Raw genomic sequence first — 23062 nt, 5'->3', positions numbered from 1 at the left:
TACTACCTACATTCCACATCTAGAACATCTGCCCCATTTGTTTTACCTAAGTATCAGTGTGTACAGAGACAGAGAGAGAGACACATATGTGAGTATATTTATTTGTTTTTGCTGAACTATTTCAAAGTTGCAAAGAGTTTGTATCTTTTTTAAGAATAACAACATTTTCCTATATAGCCACATAATTATTACATCTAAGAAAATTAACAATAATTCCCCATTCTTTTTTTTTTTAAAGATTTTATTTATTTATTTGACAGAGATCACAGTAGGCAGAGAGAGAGGAGGAAGCGGGCTCCCCACTGAGCTGAGAGCCCGATGCGGGGCTCGATCCCGGGACTCTGGGATCACGACCCGAGCCAAAGGCAGAGGCTTTAACCCACTGAGCCAACCAGGCGCCCCAATAATTCCCCATTCTGAGGTTCCATCATATTCTAACCTCTTCAGCTGACCCATAATTGTCTTCCATACTTGTTTTTTAAAAATCAAGATTCAGTAAAGGTTGCACTTTGTATTGTTTATGTCATGCTAACTGTTCGCATCTTTTATTCCACAACTATTCTTCCCATCTTATACTTTCCTAAGACACTGGCTTTTTTAAGAGATCAGGACAGTGCATATGAGTGGCCTTAAAGATCTTGTTAAAATGTGGATTTTGATTCAACAAGCCTTGCACAGGCCCTGAGGTTCTGCCTGTCTAACAAGCTCCCAATGGTAAGCCATTGCTGAGGGTCCAAAGACCAGGTGTGTTTATTTTGTTTTGTTTTCTTCAGATTTATTTTAGAGAGAGAGCATGCACACGACTATGGGGAGGAGCAGAGGGAGAGGGAAAGAATCTCAAGCAAAATCCCCGCAGAGTGAGGAGCCCAACGGGGGGTTTGATCTCAGGATCCTGAGATTATCACCCAAGCTGAAAGCAAGAGTCACTCAACCAACTCAGCCACTCACGTGCCTCCACAGACCACACTTTCTTTTTTCTTTTTTTTTACAGACCACACTTTCAATAGCAACATTGTATAATGCCCCACACTTGTCTCTTCAAGGTGTTACCTACCTCTGTCCTTTATATTTTTTTAAAAATCCAAAGTTGTTAAGATTTTAGATAAAAAATTAAGCATTTTTTTTAAATCACTGTATTTGGAGTCTCTGTTAAAGCTCAGCCTATCATGCCTATCAGCCTATGATGGCTGCAGCCATCAAAAGAAATGAAATCTTGCCATTTGCGACGACGTGGATGGAACTAGAGCGTATCATGCTTAGTGAAATAAGTCAATCGGAGAAAGACAACTATCATATGATCTCCCTGATATGAGGACATGGAGAAGCAACATGGGGGGGTAGGGGGATAGGAGAAGAATAAATGAAACAAGATGGGATTGGGAGGGAGACAAACCATAAATGACTCTTAATCTCACAAAACAAACTGGGGGTTGCTGGGGGGAGGTGGGATTGGGAGAGGGGGAGCGGGCTATGGACATTGGGGAGGGGAGGCGAACCATAAGAGACTATGGACTCTGAAAAACAACCTGAGGGTTTTGAAGGGTCAGGGGTGGGAGGTTGGGGGAACAGGTGGTGGGTAATGGGGAGGGCACGTTTTGCATGGAGCACTGGGTGTTGTGCAAAAAGAATGAATACTGTTACGCTGAAAAAATAAATAAAATGGAAAAAAAAAAAAAAAACTGGATTGGGGGCGTCTGTCGAAAACCCAGAACATTTGGACTCTCCAAGATCCCCCAGGACCACAGTGGTGAGGCCCAGGCTCTCTGCTAGGACACAGGAGCCCCGAATGTCCCCAGGCAGGCCACCTCACTTGCTGTCATTCATACCTCGCCCCTCGTAGACACAGAGTCGGCGGCACCTGAATAACCAGGTAGAAGAAAGGCAAAAAAAAAAAAAAAAAAAAAAAAAAAAGCTCAGCCTAAATCCTACCTAGTATCATCTGTTCTATGGTTAAGCTACACTGTAATTTTCGTGGCTATTTGTTTATTTGCTTTTATTGATCAAGGTGGAAGAATCTTTCAACTCAATAATAAATTCTGAATCTTGGGGCACCTGGGTGGCTCAGTCAGTTAAGCGGCCAATTCTTGTTTTTGGCTGAGGTCAGGATCTCAGTGTCATGGGATGGAACCCCCTGCTGGGCTCCTAGATCGGTGGGAAGTCTGAGGTTTTCTCCCTCTTCCTCAGCCCCTCCCTGTGCTCATGCACACACACATTCTCTCTCTAAAATAAATAAATCTTCAAAAATGAATAAATAAATTCTGAGTCTTGATTCAGTTATACCATATTCCACATAAGGGAGCTTTTTAGTTGTTTTTTTTTTTAAGATTTTATTTATTTATTTGACAGACAGAGATCACAGCTAGGCAGAGAGAGAGAGAGAGGAGGAAGCAGGCTCCCCGCTGAGCAGAGAGCCGGATGCGGGGCTTGATCCCAGGACCCTGGAATCATGACCTGAGCCGAAGACAGAGGCTTTAATCTACTGAGCCACCCAGGCGCCCCAGCTTTTAATCTTTTTTTTTTTTTAAGATTTTATTTATTTATTTATTTGACAGCGAGAGAGAGAGAGAGAGAGAGATATCACAAGTAGGCAGAGAGGCAGGCAGAGAGAGAGAGAGGGAAGCAGGCTCCTTGCCGAGCAAAGAGCCCGATGTGGGACTCGATCCCAGGACCCTGAGATCATGACCTGAGCGGAAGGCAGCGGTTTAACCCACTGAGCCACCCAGGTGCCCATCCCCAGCTTTTTAGTTTACATTTTTAGAGCCATTTCTTTAACTCCAGAGGTCATCACTCTTGAACGGAACTGCAACAAATCATGGCCTTCAGGGTCAGAGGTGCACGAGGGCTCTGAGTTCCTTGAGCACTTCATTTCTGATTTCCTTCTCCCTCCAAACTTCCTCACCCACTAACCCCTATAGCTCTACCTTGCAAAGTCATTAATTCAAGTATCCCATTCCTTAATCACACATTCAAGTTCTTCCAGCTTTGCCTCTTCAGCCACTCCTATTCACCTGTAGTGCCCAGGCTGGCGAGAGGCTTCATCTCACCAAGTGAGATGATCAGTATATCAAGGCAGAGATGGGGAAGTAGCAAATGGAGTGCTGGTTCTTCAAGCTGCACTTGGAAAGGATGTATGTCACGTCTGCTCATATTTTACCAGCCCCAGCAAGTCATACAACACGTTCAACTTCGAGTGGACATGCGGGTAAGGGAGTGCGATGTGGGGTGTGTACAAAGAGTGTAACCTTACCATTACACAGAAAGAACAAAGTATGTGTGCCCAGCCTTAAGGACTACCACTAAACCCCCCTAACAGAACCCCAAATCTAAACGAATCCAATTAACCACTTTCTCTACGTCTGCATCCAAACAAGCTGAAGAAAATCTTGTAAGAAAGGTGACTGGGTCCGTTAAATTCATAATCAAAATCTCAATCTCAAATGGATCGAGACATGCCATTATCTACTACACTTTCTGGAAAACCTATTTACCTACTCCTCACACAGCCATTTGAAACCTTTCTCACTCTTCTAAACCTCTAACTCCTCCATCTCCCTTCTTCTCAAAATAGTATCTAGTCTTCTACTTTATCGAGGGGAAAAAAGATATAATCAGAAGACAATCTGCTCTTTCCAACCCCAAATTTACAAACTTACCTCCAACTATTTCAACTTGATGTCCTGAAAATGCAGGCATAAAAAAAAAAAAAAAAAAAAAAATCCAGGAAAAATGGGCCATGAGAAACTGGCCATACCTTTCCCCAGCTTCCCAGATATCTTTATCTTGATAAAGACAGGCATCAGGGGCGCCTGGGTGGCTCAGTGGATTAAGCCGCTGCCTTCGGCTCGGGTCATGATCTCAGGGTCCTGGGATCAAGCCCCGCGTTGGGCTCTCTGCTCTGCAGGGGGCCCGCTTCCTCCTCTCTCTCTGCCTGCCTCTCTGCCTACTTGTGATCTCTCTGTCAAATAAATAAATAAAATCTTTGAAATCATTTAAAAAAAAAAAAAAAGGACAGACATCAACCCATAGATACTGCTTGCAGAATAACAAAAAGAAAAGGTATTTGACCACAATCTATAAAAGGTCTGTAAAAGACAGTGACTCAAACTTCACTTGGCAATGCAGTCAATTTCCAGTGATTTTTCTAAGACCTGCAATATGTCTAAAAAGAGAAATGGGGCGCCTGGGTGGCTCAGTGGGTTAAGCCGCTGCCTTCGGCTCAAGTCATGCAATGCAGTCAATTTCCAGTGATTTTTCTAAGACCTGCAATATGTCTAAAAAGAGAAATGGGGCGCCTGGGTGGCTCAGTGGGTTAAGCCGCTGCCTTCGGCTCAAGTCATGATCTCAGAGTCCTGGGATCGAGTCCCGCATCGGGCTCTCTGCTCAGCAGGGAGCCTGCTTCCCCCTCTCTCTGACTGCCTCTCTGCCTACTTGTGATCTCTCTCTCTGGCAAATAAATAAATAAAATCTTTTAAAAAAAATTAAAAAAAAATAAAAATAAAAATAAAATAAATAAAAAGAGAAATGATTTTGGATAGTAACCCACTATTTAGCAATTTACTTATCTATATAGCTTTTTCTTTCCTTTTTTAGGCAAAAAGAGACAAAATTAAAATCTAATTACTAGAGCTTCAAGTACTTTCTATCACCAATATTGTGTGTGGGGAGTTTCAAGACCACCATCATATTTGGAGATTCACTGGAAGGACTCACAGGACTCAGCACGTAATTGTACTCAAGGCTAACTTTTATTAGGGCAATGCAGTATGGACATACAACCTGAGCATAATGGAAAGACACAAATGAAGTTTGCAGGAATCTATGTGCAGGCTTCCTTGTGTTCTCTTCCTCCCAGAAAGGGTCAAACAGAGCACACTCTTCCTCCCAATAAAGAAAATCCAGCAATGTCTGTGCAATGTTCCCGCCCAGGGAAGCCCATCACAGACTCACAGGACTGGGGTTTTCCCGGAGGCTGGTAACTTGGGCATAAACCACAGGGTAGTGCATAAACTATTTTGCTACCAGGCGCCAAACAAGCAAGCAGGCCTTTCTAAGGAGAGCAGTCTCCGGCCTGATATGTTAACTCTTTTCAGAACAAATAAGTTCTGGCCCTTTTTTTCACGCGGTTTCCCAAACACAGGTTTTCATTTTTCAATTTCAATATCTGTCTTTTCTCTGCTTAGGATGCGCAACTAAGTTGTTTAGAAATGTTTGATTTTTTTTTTTCTAAACATCCTATACAAACAAAACCCCATAGTCTCCAGAAAAAAAATCTTTTTTCCCCTACCCTTGGACTCTTGGGCAATTATTTTCGCCGTGGGGAGGAGGAGGACACACTCTCCGTTTAGTACCAGGCTCAAAAAGATGAACAGCGCTTTGCACACTTTGGCTGTGCATCACGCTCGGCTCTCAGCACTCAAGGATACTCCCTCACGTAATTCTCACAACCACCTTATGAGACAGGTTCCTACCGCTGCCCCCATTTCACACTTGAACCTGAGACCCACGGAGGTTAAGTGACTTCAGAGGTCCCGGAGCTAGTAAGCGGCGGATGGAGACCTGGACCCCAGCAGCCCTCCTCCGGAGCTCCTAACACTACCCTCCAGTCACTAACAACAGCACCCCAAGTTTCTCAAGAGAAAATGGGTAGAGAGGAGAGCGCGCGGGAAGGCGGGAGGGTGTGGGGGAGCGCCTGCTTCCAGATACGGCGGCGACTCGGGCCCCTCCCTGCGAACCCCTCCCGCCTAAACCACCCTGCTCCGCCGCCGGCGCCCAGCCGGGCCGCACTCACGCGGCCCTCAGTGACCGCCGGGAACCCCCGGGATCGGCAAGACGGGGACGCGTAAAAGGCCTCTCTCCCAGGCCTGTCCTGCCACAAAGGGCTGGGGTAAAGGAAGCGATGACCGAAACACTACGGCGACCCCAGCCCCTCAGTCCGGACTCACCACGCCGGGCCGAGCCGCCGGGTCTATAACCAGAAGAGACTGCGCATGCGCGGCTGACCTCCCGGTCGGCAGGGGCGGGGCCTCCTGTGCCAGCCCCGCATGCGGGGCGGGGTTTGGCGCCGTCCCTCGCTACGCGTCCAGCAGTGGGGCGTGGACCCCGCGGGGCCGGTCGCGCTGCGCCTGCGTTCTGTGGATCTGCAGAGCCCAGTCTGCCGGCTAATGTGAGAATAGCTGCAATGAACTCCAGGCTGCGTCCGGATAGTGTTCGGGTGTGAGCGGATCAAGGGCTTCCCGGAGTCGGGCTTAAGTCCCACTTGTTGCTGAGGGCCTGAAGGGATGGCTTCCGACTCCCCTCTGTCACACTGCAATAAAATCACATCTGACATTTGTCGTATGTTGTCTCGCATTTTTTCATTATTATCGGCTTACCTGTCCTCGCTTACTTACCGACACAAGAAATTTCTTGACCTTCAGCTATAGCTCTTCAAAGCTCGATTATCCGTTAAAGTGGTCTGCACATTGCATATGTTTAGTAAAAATAATCGTTTTGAAACTATTTTAATGATGTTGCAAACATCCACTCTAGTTATGCTTAAGTCCTAAGAGCTTTGTAATCCTTCACAACTCTTCAACCAGGAGACGGGTGGCCTAATGATAGAACGTTGGGTTAAGAGTCCAAGATATCAAAGGTTAAATTAAAAAAAAAAAAAAAAAAAAAAAACTTCTGGTTTTTCCCGTAAAATCTCTAATTAATTTCTTACGAAATAATTAGCATTACTTCTATGTACAGAACTTGGCAAAGGAGGTCACTAGGTGTTTACACTGTATTTATGGAAACCACCCATTCGACAAGTGTAACTAAGTACAAATTTGCCAGTTATGGTGCTGGGTATAGGGATCACTACTCAAGTTTTGGAGTAGGGGAATTTTTTTCTTTAGGGAAAAAAAATTCCCCAAATAAAAACAGGTTGTACTGTGGTGTAATTGTTAAGTCAAAACTGTCTACATCACAAACCAAAGTTTTTATTTATTTTAACATCAGATTTGAAACAACATGGAGGAAAGGAAGATATGCAAACCTGCATAAATCTAAATTTTCATACTAAACTGCATGGGTGTAAATGGGGTTTTAAAAAATGTATCATATACTGGACTCCCAATTTACAGTTTTAAAAAAAGGAGGACTGAATTAGAACAAAGAAATTTAAGAATTAGGGGTGCCTGGTGGCTCCTGGGTGGCTCAGGCCCCACCTCAGTGGGGACTCTGCTTCTCCCTCTCTGTCTGCCCCTCCTTCTTTCACCCTCTCCTGTTCGTGCTCGCTCTCTCTCAAAAGGAAAGATGGGGTGCCTGGGTGGCTCAGTGGGTTCAGCCTCTGCCTTCAGCTCAGGTCATGATCTCAGGGTCCTGGGATCAAGCCCTGCATCAGGCTCTCTGCTCAGCGGGAGCCTGCTTCCTCCTCTAGCTCTTCCTGTCTCTCTGCCTACTTGTGATCTCTCTCTCTGTCAAATAAATAAATAAAATCTTTTAAAAAGGGGGGGGGGAGATACAGCAATTATGCAAACACCATACAATTTTTCTTGGAAATGATAAAATTCCAAAGCTATCTTGATTTCTAGCTGTCTGCATTCTATTTTACAACTTGATTTTTTTCACTTGACAGTCTATCTTGAACATAAACCTGTATTAGCCTCATTCTTTTGTCTAGTTGCTTAAACTTAAAATGGATGTATCATTTTTTTCCCAATCAGTTTTCTGTTGATGTACCTTTATCTTTGCCTACTTGTGCAAGTAATCATTAGTAGACAGCAATGGAAATGCTGAGTCAACAGATAGTTATTTTAAGTTTTGATAGAAACACTTTAAAAAAAAAAGCTGCAGGAAAAATATTTCCTAATCTTCATTTGATTTGTCAAATATCTGGAGGCTTGATGTGGACTTAGAAAGAAATGGGGAAAATCTCCTCCTTTCAAGTTGCCTTTCACTTGCATTATGCCAAGAAATAAAAAGAGTTGTTGGAGAATTAATGGTGCACATTAACTCAGCACTGGCAGACCTTCCCCAGAAAAGTTAAACTATTTTTCTCCCTTTCATCTCACTTTAAGCCTTCCTGACTCTTCTCTGAAAGAAGAACTTGGACACTTGCCCAAGGAACAATAATCAAGGCTCTCTCTTGACAAGAATTTTTGCTATGAGAACTCTTAAATAAACCAAGTCTGGCACTATGCTAGGTAAGGGAGGAGCTATTCACCTTTTGAGAGAAAAAATCCTGCAGAAAACTATCTCTCAAGTAGTTAGTCATGAACATTGGAAAAAAAAATTGTTTCATGATATGTGCTGTTGCAAAAGTATAAATCAAATTGAATGTGAGTTATTGAGGTCAAGCATTTTGTTTCATTGTTTCCATATCTGTGTTCAGACTACCTATGGTTTTGATGTATTCAAGACAGCTTTGGGATGCCATGAGAAGTACATGAATTTACAACATATAATGACATTTTAATTCAAAGTTAATCCACAACATAGATCATAGAGAAACTATAGCAAAACTCCCAATAATTGGAGAAACGTAATTGCAAGTGATGGCACTGGCATAGAAATTTGAAGTGGTGCTATTAATTATTAAATTATGAAAACAGAAAATTTTAGACTGCTTAATGAAATTATTCCTTGGATACATACTTTAATATCATTTAGAAATTAATTTTTAAAATTTTCCATTATAAATTAATTTGCAGTTAAATATAGCTTTCGTTATATTGGGGGACCAAAGTGAGAATAAATTTAAAATAAGGAAATGAACCACAGTAATAATAAACTTTTTAAAAAAAGATTTTATTTATTCATTTGACAGACAGAGATCACAAGTAGGCAGAGCTGCAGAGAGAGAGAGGAGGAAGCAGGCTCCCTGCTGAGCAGAGAGCCCTATGTGGGGCTCGATCCCAGGACCCCGAGACCACAACCCGAGCGGAAGGCAGCGGCTCAACCCAGTGAGCCACCCAGCCGTCCCAATAATAAACTTTATGTGGTAAGCTGAACAACACTTCCCACCCCCAATGTGTTCTAATTCCTGGAACGTGTGATCATGTTACATTACATGGCAAAGGACATTGCAGATATGTTTAAATTAAGGATCTTGAGATAGGGAAATTATCCTGGATCACCCAAGTAGCCCAAGTTATTACAAAGGGAGGCATGAGGGTCAGAGAAGAGTAAGGGATCCAACAACAAAAGCAGAGGTCAGAGTTAGAGATTTAAGATGATAGTTGCTGGCTTTGAAAATGGGGAAGCGGACCACTGGCCAAGGAATGCAAGCAGCTTCTAGTAGATGAAAAAGGCAAGAAAAGCCATTCTGCCTAGAGCCTTCAGAAGGAACACAGGCTTGCTGAAACCCACAGAACTGTACATAATACATTTATATTGTTTGGAGCCAGTAAATTTGTGATAATTTGTTACAGTAGCAATTGCAAACTAACGCATTTTATAAAATAGCTGGACCTAACTCCGATAAGCTGTGGTCAATTATAGTCAAATATCAGAGTTGTGGGGGAAAGATGATCGCATGAGATTATCTTAATACTGACATTAGTTGAACCAGCTATTGGAGTTAAGAGCAGTTCTTAGAAAAGCGTCCATGTAGTTCCCTTTAAATTAATCTCTAAGAATCCCGTTATAAAGTAAGTTGGAAAAATTTGTTTACTTTAAATATTTAAATTTCGACGCCTGGGTGACTCAGTCGGTTAAGCATCTGCCTTCCCCTCAGGATCCCAGAATGAGCAGGTCTAGGGGCTCCCAGCTCCACGGGGAGCACGCTTCTCCCTCTACCCCTAGCCTGCCCCCCTCCCCTGCCTCATTTTCTCTCTCAAAAATAAATAAATAAAATCTTTTTTAAAAAATCTTTTAATTTCATCTTTGGTGTATTTTCTACTTTCCACTTTTAAGCTTTGTCTCTCCTTAAAAAATAATAATCCAAAACAAAAAAGCAAGCTCAACTCTGTTTCTTTTTTAAAGATTTTATTTATTTACTTGACAGGGGGGAGGGCTCACAAGCAGAGGGAGAGGAAGAAGTAGGCTCCCCGCGGAGCCCGGAGCCCCAATTAGGGCTCCATCCCAGGACGCTGGGATCATGACCATGACCGGAGCCAAAAGCAGACACCGAACCGACCGGGCCACCCAGGCGCGGCCCAACTCTCAGAGTTACTTTTCAGTTTAAAGTTCCAGAGTAGGGTACGGTTCCCTCCGCGATCACTCCTTGTAGCAGTCCCCGCTTCGGCCAGCACCTGGCCGGGGGGCGCTCAAGAGCCTGGCGCTGGGCGAGGGGCGGGGAGCGGGGGCGGGGGTGAGGACTGGGGGAGGGCGGTGCAGCGGAGAAGAACCAGGAGGCGCCGGAGGAGGAAGTCTGGGGCCCGGCGGGCGCGAGCTGGCGATGGTGCTACCGCTGCCGCTGTTCCGGAGCGCACGCCGGCCGATCCTGGCGTCAGCGGAGGCTGCCCTCTGGGGTGAGCTCGGTGGCCCCTGGGTAAAAAGAGAGCGTCTGACCTCGGGCTCGGGGATGGAATGGCATTGGTGGGGGTGCTCGCTGCTTGCGGCTTCCAGTTAAAAATCAGTCCCATTACTCTTGGCTCCTGGGAAGAAAGCACCTATATTCAGTTCTCGTTCCTTGAGATTCCGGGCTACTTGGGTCTGGGTGTGCTCGGGGGACGCAGGGAGAGAGATCAGCGTTGCTCCAGGGAGCTCGCGTGGGGAGGCTTTTAGGAAGATACTGGTGCCGGACTGGGCAGTGAAGGTCAGTTGGCGACTCAGACGAGCGAGCAACACGGCCCCTTTCTGCCGGAGACTGAGGATGAGCCCAGCTTTGCGAGTTACACCTGTGACCCACTGGGGAGCAGCGCTCAGAGCTCCGTGGCAAGTCACCTAGAATTGTAACACTTAGAGCTATTAAAGTACCGCTGCTAATTTTACTGACGGCAAAACCGGCCAGAGAAGCGAAGGTTGTTAGTGGAGGCGTCGCGTGCATTACTCAGAGCATGCTTCCAGTCCTTCCTTTCTGCTTTACATGATGTCTCTCCGTTATCACAATGTTTATTTGTGGATGCAGCTGCAGAGACCGTGGCCTGACACTGTGTCCCCAACTCTCCCAACCACTTACTCCACTTGCACTCTTGGTGCATCCTTTGTAGTTTAAAATGTGCTTTTTCGATGCAAATTTGTTGTTTATTGAGCGCCTAGAAATGCAGACCTCCTGCTGGGGATACAGCCTCTGCAGTTCACGTCACCATTTTGGGGAGAGACAGACACTGGTAAACAATCACCACACACAGGCGGGAGACTGCAATGGAAAAAGCAAGTATTCTATCCGAGTTGGAGAAAGTGTTAGAGAAAAGGTGACTTTTCATTAAAAAAATTTTACTAGTGGGGTGCCTGGCTGGCTCAGTGGGTGGAGCATGCAACCCTTGATCTCAGAGCTGTTATGTTGGAGCCCCAGGTTGGACGTAGAGATTACTTAAAATCTTAAAAAAAAAAAAATTCTGCTAGTGATACATTATTATATTCCCATTACATTCAAACAGACAATAAAGAACAGCTGACATTTCCCTCTATACACACTCCCATATTCCACCCTCCTCTCCAAATGTGGTTTGGTATACATCCTTCTGAACACTTTTCTATGAGTCTACATAAATGTACACTTAAAAATACTACATATATAATATGTAGGTGTTGGTGTTTTTTAATTTATGCCCTAGAATTCCTGTCCCTGCAATCCTACTCCCCAGAAATAGTTTCCTGTTTACTTCCAGGTGTTCTTCTGGACATTTATAAAACATAAGTATTGTATCTTATGTGTACATCGATCTCAAAGGGAGAGCTTTTTCATTTAGCAATACAGACATCTCTCCAAGTCCCTAAATGTAGGTAAATGCTTGTAAATGCGGCATGCTATGCTTCATAATCAATTGAACTATTCCCTGTATGAATATTTACATTGCTTCCAATTGCCAAGATGGGTTTCTAATCTTTCAGCCTAGACTTTCCAAAGAGAATACTGTCAAGTCTTGTCTTCTTAATGACTTGAGGCTACTAACATGAGTGCTTGTTACTGAAACAGTGACCCCCTCCCCATAACATTGAAAATGTCCTTTGTCTCCTACATTTCCACGAGGACAAAAACTTGCTGTCTACCTTTGTTCTCTGAAAGTATCCCCTCAGGTTTTCTTCTGCTAGTTTTATTCTCATCTTCCTCTTTGCTTCTGTTTAGACTTATGCAGGGCTGAAGCAGGATCCCAAACCTGACTTACTAAGTCATGTACACTGAGAGGTACTCACACACCTTTATGGTGACCTAAAGTGAGTAAACTTTCATCTACCGATCCTGTCCTGTCTCTCCCCTGAGTTCTGACCTCTCAAGATTCTAAGTAGATTTTTGGGTAATAGCCAGGTTGTGTTAAGGCCTTTACTTAATCCTAGTCCTACAAAGAACAACAGAAAACATGGAAGTGCTTTGTCAATATGAATCAGTTCCCAGCAGCCGAAGATGCTTTTAAAAAGGAGGGAGGTTGGGGAAGGTGACAGTCAGAGGACATGGGGACTCGAGCGGCTATTTAAGGGAAAATACTGTGATTGAGTAGTAATGGAGGTTGAGAAGACAAGTAACTTTGCGAAGCTCAAAGATAGTATAGGGATTCCCCTTTCATATTAAATTCACCGCTTCATCTGATAAATACATTGCCGTATCTAAAATTTCCATTTTTAATCTTTTATTCCCTAGAATCTTTAGATTCCCTTTAATCTTTTACTCCCTAGATTCCCTAAAATAATCTTTTTATCCCATAGGATGGTTATTCACTTGCTTTTCAAATTTTGCTGCAAGTGATTCTCAAAAAGTCAAAATATTTATTGAAGTGATTACATTAGAAGTCATAAAATGTTCACACCAAACCCAAATACACATTCGATAAGGAAGCATGCCTAATGTTCTTCCTAATATTTTCTCTCTGGAGTAACAATCATTATTTCTAATATATTCTTTCTTGGTTATGGGTTGTTTATATTGACCATTACATGGTCTCTAGAAATAATTTTCTTTTTTTTAAGATTTTATTTACTTATTTGTGAGAAAGAGCACAAGTGGGGAGGATAGAGTAAAGCAGGCTCCCCGCTGAGCAAGGAGCATGATGCAGGGCTTGATCCCAGGATCCTGAGATCATGACCTTGGCCGAAGGCAGCAGCTTAACCGACTGAGCCACCCAGGCATCCCTAGAAATAATTTTCGGTATTCAGCAGATACTGATGTGGGATTTCTAAGCTGTCAACATCCAAAAGAGGATTACAGATGAACCAGAGAATTTATTTTATGGTTATGGCAAGAGTGAGTTGCCATTATTATGGTTGTTATTGTTATTAAGCAAAAACTTATATGTTTCAAATAGTTACATTTTTCACATCAAAACTTTGTTTGAAGTTATAAAAAGAATACCAAACTGAATTGGTAGGAAGTGATGATAGGCTATTTCTAAGTGGAAATTTTTTTTTAAAGATTTGTATTTATTTGAGAGAGAGAGCAAGCACACAAACAGGAGTGGGACAGAGGGAGAAGGAGAAGCAGGCTCCCCACTGAGCAGGGAGCCCAGTGCAGGGCTTGATTCCAGGACCCTGGTATCATGACTTGAGCTGAAGGCAGACTTTAACTGACTGAGCCCCAAGGTGCCCCTGTAAGTGAAATTTAGCTCAGTATTTTAAAGCGGACATACAGTAAAGAACTATTCTATATTACAATATAGAAAAGAAGCAAAATTTATGAAAAAATAAATTCAGAACCCAAATCATGTGTATGATTTCTATATATAGTTTCCTTAAACATACAATAATTAAATTGCATTACACTAATTGAAATTAAATAATTCAAAGAATAGGGGTGCCAGGCGGGCTCACTTGGAAGAACTTGCATGCAACTCCTTATCTTGGGATCATGGGTTCAGGCCCCCTCTGGGTGTAGATATTACATCAATAAATAAACAAACTTTTAAAAAATTTTTTCAAAGAACAATTGAATCTCGAACTTAGAGATATATAGTAGTAATGCTGAATTTCTTTTTTTTTAAAGATCTTATTTATTTGACAGAAAGAGACAGAGAGAGAGGGAATACAAGAAGGGGGAGTGGGAGAGGGGGAATAGGCTTCCCGCAGAGCGGGGGGCTCCATGAGGGGCTCCATGCCAGGACTCTGGTATCATGACCTGAGCGGAAGGGAGATGCTTAATGATTGAGCGACCCAGGCGCCCCTAGAGGTAATCCTAAATTCCTTAAATTTTCTGTTTGAAAAAAAAAAAAATGCTTATTCCTACAGGTTTCTCCTTACTAAAAAGACCTGACAATTGTAGTAGAAAAGCAAACTTCTAAAATGTATATACAGTAGGAATCAGACCATTCTGAATTATACTAGATCTTCAATTTGCATAGTCTAATATGATGTGATTTTAAATATTTTTAGGTCAGGGGTGCCTGGGTGGCTCAGTGGGTTAAGCCTTTGCCTTCAGCTCAGGTCATGATCTCAGGGTCCTGGGATCAAGCCCCACATCAGGCTCCCTGCTGAGCAAAGAGCCCGCTTTCCCCTCTCTCTCTCTCTCTGTCTGCTTCTCTGCTTACTTGTGATCTCTGTCAAATAAATAAATAAAATCTTTAAAATAAATAGATAAATATTTTTAGGTCATCATTTTATCTCACACTGAAATTTGGGTTGGTAGGTTGATTTTTTTTTTTTTTTAAGCTATAGGCATTTGAAAAACAGCAAATATGGAGAGAGGATTTCTCTGAACTCCTCTTACCTGCCTAAAGACAGATCCTCCAAAAGGAACTCAGTTTCATAAATCCCCTCCCCAGGAGTTTCACCAACCAAGGATGATTGACTCATCACAAGGAAGGAGACTAGAACTCAACACCACACCCAACCTTTGTCACAAACTGTCATACCTCCCATCTATTCTTCTAAGAGCCCATTCATCTTTCCTAAAAATCACTTACTCTCCCCCAAGAAGCCTACATTCCGTCTCCCTATGAAGATGAGAATTCTTATTTTTTTAATTTAAAAAAGTACATATTTTAAAATTTTTACCTTTTTTACTTTCACCCATTTCTCCTGCCCCACCCCTCCCTGCCTCTGGGAACCACCAATCTGTTCTCTGTATCTGTGAACTTGGATTTTCAGGGTTTGTTTATTTTTTTGTTTGTTCGCTTTTGGTTCCACATATGAGATCACACAGTATTTATCTTTCTCCGTCTGACTTAGGGTAATGCCCTCAAGGTCCATGTCTCAAATGCCAAGAGTTCATTCTTTATGGCTGAATATGTGTGTGTGTGTGTGTGTACCACAATTTATCCATTTATCCATCAATGAACACTTAGGCTGTTTCCAGATCTTGGCTGTTACACATAACACTGCAGGAAACACGGGGTGCATATATCTTTTCAAGGTATCATCTTCATTTTGCTCAGATAAATACCAGGAATGGAATTGCTGGATCATATGGTAATTCTACTCTTAATTTTTTGAGGAACTTCCATATTTTTTCCACAGTGGCTGCACCAATTTACATTCCCAGTAGTGCATGAGGGTTCCCTTTTCTCCACATTCTCATTGACGCTAGTTACTTCTTGTCCTATAATGTGATCTATCGTGCATCCTTTTCTGAATTTTTTTCTCACTTAGGTATTCAGAAACTTTCCGTGTCAGTACATATAACTCTTTTAACTACTGCATATAGTCCATAGTATGGATTACCACAGTTTATTTAACCAGTCCCCTCTTTTTTTTTTTTTAAAGATTTTATTTATTTTTTGACAGAGAGAGAGAGATTACAAGTAGGCAGAGAGGCAGGCAGAGAGGAGGGGGAAGCAGGCTCCCTGCTGAGCAGAGAGTCTGATGTGGGACTCGATCCCAGGACCCTGAGATCATGACCTGAGCCGAAGGCAGAGGCTTAACCCACTGAGCCACCCAGGCGCCCCTAACCAGTCCCCTCTTGATGGACATTTTGGTTTCCATTTTTTTTTTTTTGCTATTCAAAAATTTCTTCAGTAGTTATTGTACACACTCTTTGTGTATCTCTACAAGTAGCTTACTAGAATACTTAGAAGTGGAACTGTTGGGTTGGTGACAAGTGGCATTTAAAAGAGTCTTCAAGGAGATTAAGAATGTGCCAGGTAGAGATGAGGAAGGAAGAAAAGAACCGTGTGCATATATCACGAAGGAGGGTGAAAACATGTATTTAAAGATTGCGCCATATAGATTGCTTAAACCTCATAGCAACTCAGAAAGGTTAAGTAATATTTTTCCTGTTTTATAAATAAGGAACAAAGCCCCGGAGAATTTAAGTAATCTTCCCAGGACTACAGAGCTAAGTGGACAAGGGAGGATTTGAACCTGGTTTATCCGACTCTAAAATCCCTGCTCTTTCCATTATAAAAAGGTCGTTGGGGCACATGTATACTTTTGATGTAGCTGAAGGGTAGGGTTCTTGAGGCAGAGGAGGAATGGAGAGGAGGAGAAAGTCTGGTAAATTATGCTGGTAAAGTAGATTGAAGGACATGAAAGAACATGCTAAGGAGTTCGGACTGTGTCTTATAACGTAGGCTGTAGGGAACACCCAGGCGAGGCTAGATTTGCCAGTGTGGAAAAGCCAAACTGGAGTTTATTCAAAAACGAGCCTCAAAAATGTGAAAATCACATATAGCCTGTGTTACTCTTGAGAATCCCTCAAGAGAATCACACATCATCACAATAAATTCCAAACAGCCAGTTTTCCTTCAGTGTAGGAACTGATCGCTGTTTCTTTGATCACGCAATAGATGAAGTGGTTGATTTACAAGTAGAGGCCTTGTACCAAAAATACACTATAGCTTTTTTTTTTAATTTTTTTTTTTTTTTTTTTTGACAGACAGAGATCACAAGTAGGCAGAGAGACACACTGAGAGAGAGAAAGCCTGCTTCCTTCTGAGCAAAGAGCCCAATTCGGGGCTTGATCCCAGGACCCTGAGATCATGACCTGAACTGAAGGCAGAGGCTTCACCCACTGAGCCACCCAGGCACCCCAAAAATACACTATAGCTTTAACTCAAGAGTTCGTATGGACTGGAGGCTTACACCATGAGAGGCTTGGGAGAGCGGAGACTCATTAAGAGAATATTTGTGCCTTGGAAAGCCAGGAAATCTAGTCCTCATTGATTGTACACGTGCTCTCCATTGCCCCCCTACATACACACACACCCCAAAAGGAGCATAGAGAAAGCTGAATGTCAGTTTGGCTCGAATATATAAGAGAAACATAACTATCTTTGATTCAGTTACACAAGTTACATGCCGAGATGATATTTGTTTCCCTGTGGTGAAGTACCGCAGTCTTGAGTTTAACAATTTTTTAAATTACCGTAGTTTTCCAGTTCCTAACAATGAGGAACTGTACCAAGTCAGCTGGCTGACTTGTTGCATTTCAGGAATTCACAAAAAAGTTGAATTAGAAATAGTTTTATCTGAGGCATTTTAAGATTGAATCTTATAGATAACATGAGCAAACTCTTCAAAATCTGAAGAGGATGGGGAAATCTGTATTTTTATTTTTTTTTACTGTATTTGCTGTGATAAAATATATGTAACATAAAGTTTGCCATTTTAGGCATTTTTTATAAATTTTTTAAATTAAATTTTATTTTTTTCAGTGATCCACCACACCCAGTGCTCCATGCAATATGTGCCCTCCATAATACCCACCACCAGGCTCACCTATCTTCCCACCCCTCCTCCCTTCCAAAATCCTCAGTTTGTTTCTCAGAGTCCACAGTCTCTCATGCTTCATCTCCCCCTCCAGTTTCCCCCAACTCACTTCTCTTCTTCTCCCAATGTCCTCCATGTTATTCCTTATGCCACAAAAGTAAATGAAACCATATGATAATTGACTCTCTCTGCTTGACTTATTTCACTCAGCATAATCTCCTCCCGTCCCGTCCATGTTGATACAAAAGTTGGGTATTCATCCTTTCTGATGGAGGCATAATATTCCATTGTATATATGGACCATATCTTCTTTACCCATTCGTCTGTTGAAGGGCATCTTGGTTCTTTCCACAGTTTGTTGACTGGCCATTGGTGCTATGAACACTGGGGTACAGATGGCCCTTCTTTTTACTACATCTGTATCTTTGGGATAAATACCCAGTAGTGTAATTGCAGGGTCATTGGGTAGCTCTATTTTTAATTTCTTTTTTTTTTTTTAAGATTTATTTATTTATTTATTCAGAGAGAGAGAGAGAGAGAGAGAGAGAGAGAGAGAGTGAGAGAGGGAAGACAAGCAGGGGGAGTAGGAGAGGGAGAAGCAGGCCTCCCGCCAAGCAGAGAGCCTGATGCAGGGCTCGTACCCAGGACCCTGGGATCATGACCTGAGCTGAAGGCAGACGCTTAACAGTTGAGCCATGCAGGCGCCTCTCTATTTTTAATTTCTTAAGGAATCTCCACACTGTTTTCCAAAGTGGCTGCACCAACTTGCTTCCCACCAACAGTGTAAGAGGGTTCCCCTTTCTCCACATCCTCTCCAACACAAGTTGTTTGTGTCTTGTTAAATTTGGCCATTCTAACTGTGTAAGGTGGTACCTCTATGTGGTTTTGATTTGAATCTCCCTGATGGCTAATGATGATGAACATTTTTTCATGTGTCTATTAGCCATTTTTGAGTGTAAAATTCAGTGGCATTAATTATATTCACAACATTGTGGGGATTGTTACCACTGTATTTCCAAAAATTTTCATCATCCCTAACAGAAACTCAAACCCATTGAGCAATAACACCCCTCCCTCCAACTTCTAGTAACCTCTAACCTACTTTCTGTGAATTTACCTGTTCTAGATATTTCATGAGTAGAATCATAAAATATTTGTCATTTTGTGTCTGGCTTACTTCACTTAGCGTGTTCTCCATGTCGTCGTTTCAAGCTGCAGTATGTGTTAGAGCTTCATTCCTTTTTATGACGGAATAGTATTCCATTGTATATATAAGCCACATTTTGTTTATCCATTCATCTGTTGAATGAACACTTGAGCTGTTTCCATCTTTTAGCTATTGTGAATAATTGTGAATAATGCTGCTATGAGCATTGGTGTCTGAGTTTGTGTCCCTGTTTTCAAATCTTTGGGGTACATACCTTGGAGTGGAATTGCAGGGAAACCTGTATTTTTTAATTATTGTATTTGTCCATTTTTCCATCTTTTGCTATCAGTGAGAAAGATGAGTGAAAATAGAGCAGTGTTTGGTTTTTACAAGAAAATGTGGTTTTTCACAATTCACTTTTGGATTTTCTTAACTATTTAATAAATAGAACCGTGAAACTTTTTTTTTTTTTTTTTGGCCTATGTGCACTGCAGAAAATTTACTAAGACATTAAAGGATGAACCAAGAAAGACTGGGAACCCCTGGTTTATATCTAGTCCTCTCTAGTTTTATAAATTTAATAGTATATTTTGGATAACTTACATTAAATAATATGCTATTGTATAAATGTATTAGTTATAACTGTTCCCTTATGGATAGACTTCCAGCTTCTTACCATTTTTCAGTATTTCAGAGAATCCTGCCTATGAATATATTTATACAAATATACATTTGTATGCATTCATGCTAATACTCCTGTAATAAGGTGGATTCCTAAAAGTAAAATTGTGAAGTAAAAAATATATACATAAAGTGTTATTCCTGCTAAATTTTTCTTTCAAAAGGTTTTAACATTACACACTCCCAGCATTGTAAGAGTACCCATTTCTTCATACCTTTACCAATATTTGGTGTCATCAATCCCTTTTAATTTTTATAAATCTGGCAAAATTTGAAAAATTTTGTATCTTGCATTTCCTTAAATAGTGAGATAAGGCATCTTTTTACATTTTATTGATCATTGGTATTTTTCAGGCCAATTCCCTGTTCCTGTTTTGGCCATTTTTCTATTGGGAATTTTGTCCTTTTCCTATTTGTATAAGCTCTATTAATACTAATGTTTTGTCTTTTCTGTGTTACAAATATTTTGTTCCTGCCACTTGTCTTCTGTCATTCGTTGTTCTTTTCCCATATATAAATTTAGCATATTTATGAGGTCAAAGCTTTATGGCTTCTGATTTTGCCATCTTTAGAATGGTCTTCTTATCCCAAGGTTTAAATTATCTGCTCATGTTTTCTATTGGTACTTCTAAGATACTAGTTTTTAGATTGACATTTATATTTATTTACATGTAAGGAATGAGGCAATAGCCTGCTTAAACTTTCTTCCTGATGGCTGGCTAGTTGCCCTGCATATTTGTTGAACAAAATATCCCCATTATTTTGAAATATAATTGTTACCAAATACTGAATTCTCATAGATGGTATGTTGTGTGTCTGCTTCTCAACTTAGATCTTTAAACCTCTTTCTATGCCAGCTTATACTGTTTAAACCAATTTCACTTTATAAGATACTTCATATTTTAAACAACCTTTGAGCATTATTATTTACTTTATAGCAGTCATTTTGTTGTAAAATATGATTATTAACTTTTTAAAATTTTTATTTTATTTTAAAAATCTTTGGGGTTTTCTTTCATGCTTAAAATATCAATTTGGACCTATAGGAAAGTTGGAAAAATAAAATGGAGTTCCCTTTATTCTTACCCAACTTCCCTTAATGTAAGCATCTTACATGGTACAGTTACTGAAATCAGGAAAGTAATACTAACATAATATTGTTAACTAATCCACAGGCCTTATTTGAATTTCACCAGCTTTCCCACTGAGGTCTTTTATAGTCCCAGATCCAATCCAGGATTCTATGTTGTTATTACATTGTCATGGCTCCTTAGTCTGCTTCAATCTGCCACAGCCTTTGTCTTTCATAACTTTGACACTTCTTTTAAGAGTATTGGTTATTTTGTCGGTTGAGTTTGAGATTTTCTTCTGACTTGATTCAGGGTATGTATTTTGGCAAAAATACTAAGGAAGTGATGTGCTCTTCTTTGAGCATCCTATCAAAGTATACATGTTGACATTTCTCATTACTAGTGAAGTGATCTTTGAATAATTAGTTAAAGTAGTATCTTTCAGGTGTTTCCTTTTGTTATTAATAAGTATCTCCTGGGGGAGATCCTATCCTATTTCTAATCAAAATTTCACCTACTAACTCTAGCATCTGTCAATGGTTCTTGCTGAAATAATTATTACTTGGATGTTAACCTAATGGTGATTTTCTCTTTTCATCATTCATTCTACATTTATCAATTGAAATAATCCCTTCTCCCCATTTATTCAATTATATCCTTATATCAGTGTGGACCCGTGGATTTATTTTATAGGTTATTACTCAGTACCATATTATGTTACCAATGATTTAAGTTTTGTTTTGTTTTGCTTTTTAAAGATTTTATTTATTTATTTGACAGAGAGAGAGATCACAAGTAGGCAGAGAGGCAGGCAGAGAGAGAGGAGGAAGCAGGCTCCCCGCGGAGCAGAGAGCCCAATGCGGGGCTCGATCCCAGGACCCTGAGATCATGACCTGAGCCGAAGGCAGCGGCTTAATCCACTGAGCCACCCAGGCGACCCTGATTTAAGTTTTTATTTAACTAATCCCTACACCCAGCATCGGGCTTGAACTCACAACCCCGAGATCAAGAATCACATGCTCTTCTGACAGAGCCAGCCAAGGTGCCCCACCAATTATTTAACAGATAGAAACAGCCTTTAAGTACTTACAAGTGTAGTTTCAAATGTAAGGTTCCCACATCTAACGTACGGCTTATTATCTTCACTTGCAAGGGGAAATTAAATTTTCTTGACATTGTAATTTGGATTATGATTAAACTCACAAGTTATTTGCAGGATTCAGTTACCAGATGATGAATGTGTATTTACAAGTTCCGCCTAATTAAGGGATTGGAGAGAGTAGAATATGGAGCTGGTACAAGGCTAGCCATTAAGCATGGAGGTCAAGAGAGCAGACATCCTGTGGTTCTGTCAGGGTACAAAATACATATACAGGTCAGTGAAGTCAGAAGATCAACTATAGTTAAATGGCTGGAACCAGGGGGGAAATTCCTTTGAACTGCCTTCCAGATATTAATAGCAATGTTACTTTGAAGGTACCAAAATTATTTTATTCTTTCCAGGTTTGAAGTCAATAAAGGGAAGCTGCCATAATTTTTGCACAGCTATTTTTAAAGATGTCACTTATAAGGAACTTAAAAACCTCTTGAATTCCAAAAAAATTATGTTAATTGATGTTAGAGAACCATGGGAAATTGTCGAGTATGGAAAAATTCCTGGGTCCGTCAACATACCACGTAAGTGACATGTGACTTGAATAATTCCTCACAAAAGTATATATTCAGTAACTTACTGTACCTAAGATTTAATTGAAATTCTTAACATTTTCTTTCAGTGGGTGAGGTAGGTAAAGCTTTACAGATGAACCCAAAAGACTTCAAGGAGAAGTACAATGAAGTAAAGCCATCCAAATCAGACAGTCTGGTGTTTTCTTGTTTAGCCGGAGTGAGAAGCAAGAAGGCTTTGGACACGGCAATATCTCTGGGCTTTAACAGGTGCATAAATGAAGTATAAAATTGTATTCAAGAGTGTATATAATAGCAATGTTTCATATGTATTACATTTTTACTGTTCGACTGAAAAATGTCTTCTAATACTGTGTTAGTAATAGCAGGATAGAGACTAAGCCTCTATATTTTCATCCTACTCAGAAGTAACAGTCTTTTACGTAAGTTTAAAGGCTAGAGTAGTCATGGCATCTCTATATCTCTAAAGTTCCTATCAACCTTGTGTTAAAAAGCAGGAGAAAATTTTTACAGCAATAACCTTGCTATATGTTTTCAGTGCTCAACACTATGCTGGAGGATGGAAGGAATGGGCAACCTATGAATTTTCAGAGAAGAAACACAGAAATTGATTTCTGGAATACAAGTTGGCTCTTTCTGGGCGCCTGGGTGGCTCAGTGGGTTGAGCCTCTGCCTTCAGCTCGGGTCATGATCTCAGGGTCCTGGAATGGAGCCCCAGATCTGGCTGTCTGCTCAGCAGCCTCTCTGCCTACTTGTGATCTCTGTCTGTCAAATA

At 41.2% G+C, this 23062-nt stretch overlaps 2 protein-coding genes across 6 annotated transcripts in view; one reads left to right on the top strand and one right to left on the bottom strand.

The window, feature by feature from the left end:
* USP45 (ubiquitin specific peptidase 45) overlaps positions 1 to 6514 on the bottom strand; it is a 73481-nt gene extending 66967 nt beyond the window's left edge. For all 5 annotated transcript variants that reach the window (XR_006818359.1, XM_046005618.1, XM_046005620.1 and 2 more), the window contains exons 1-2: positions 6390 to 6514; positions 5943 to 6304 (exon numbers count right to left, since the gene is read on the bottom strand). The gene's annotated coding sequence lies outside the window, so the exon portion shown is untranslated. The remainder of the gene's footprint in view (positions 1 to 5942; positions 6305 to 6389) is intronic.
* Positions 6515 to 10305: 3791 nt separating this feature from the next.
* Positions 10306 to 23062, top strand: TSTD3 (thiosulfate sulfurtransferase like domain containing 3). Its single transcript, XM_046004293.1, has 4 exons — positions 10306 to 10439; positions 22105 to 22278; positions 22377 to 22536; positions 22826 to 23062. Exons 1-4 carry the CDS (start codon positions 10367 to 10369, stop codon positions 22896 to 22898), a joined length of 480 nt encoding a protein of 159 aa, XP_045860249.1. The 5' UTR covers positions 10306 to 10366; the 3' UTR covers positions 22899 to 23062.

The sequence above is a fragment of the Meles meles genome, chromosome 5, assembly GCF_922984935.1.
Source record: "Meles meles chromosome 5, mMelMel3.1 paternal haplotype, whole genome shotgun sequence".
Classification (NCBI taxonomy): Eukaryota; Metazoa; Chordata; class Mammalia; order Carnivora; family Mustelidae; genus Meles; species Meles meles.
Note: the sequence above shows the minus strand (reverse complement) of the source record. Positions and strands in the feature narration are given on the sequence as shown.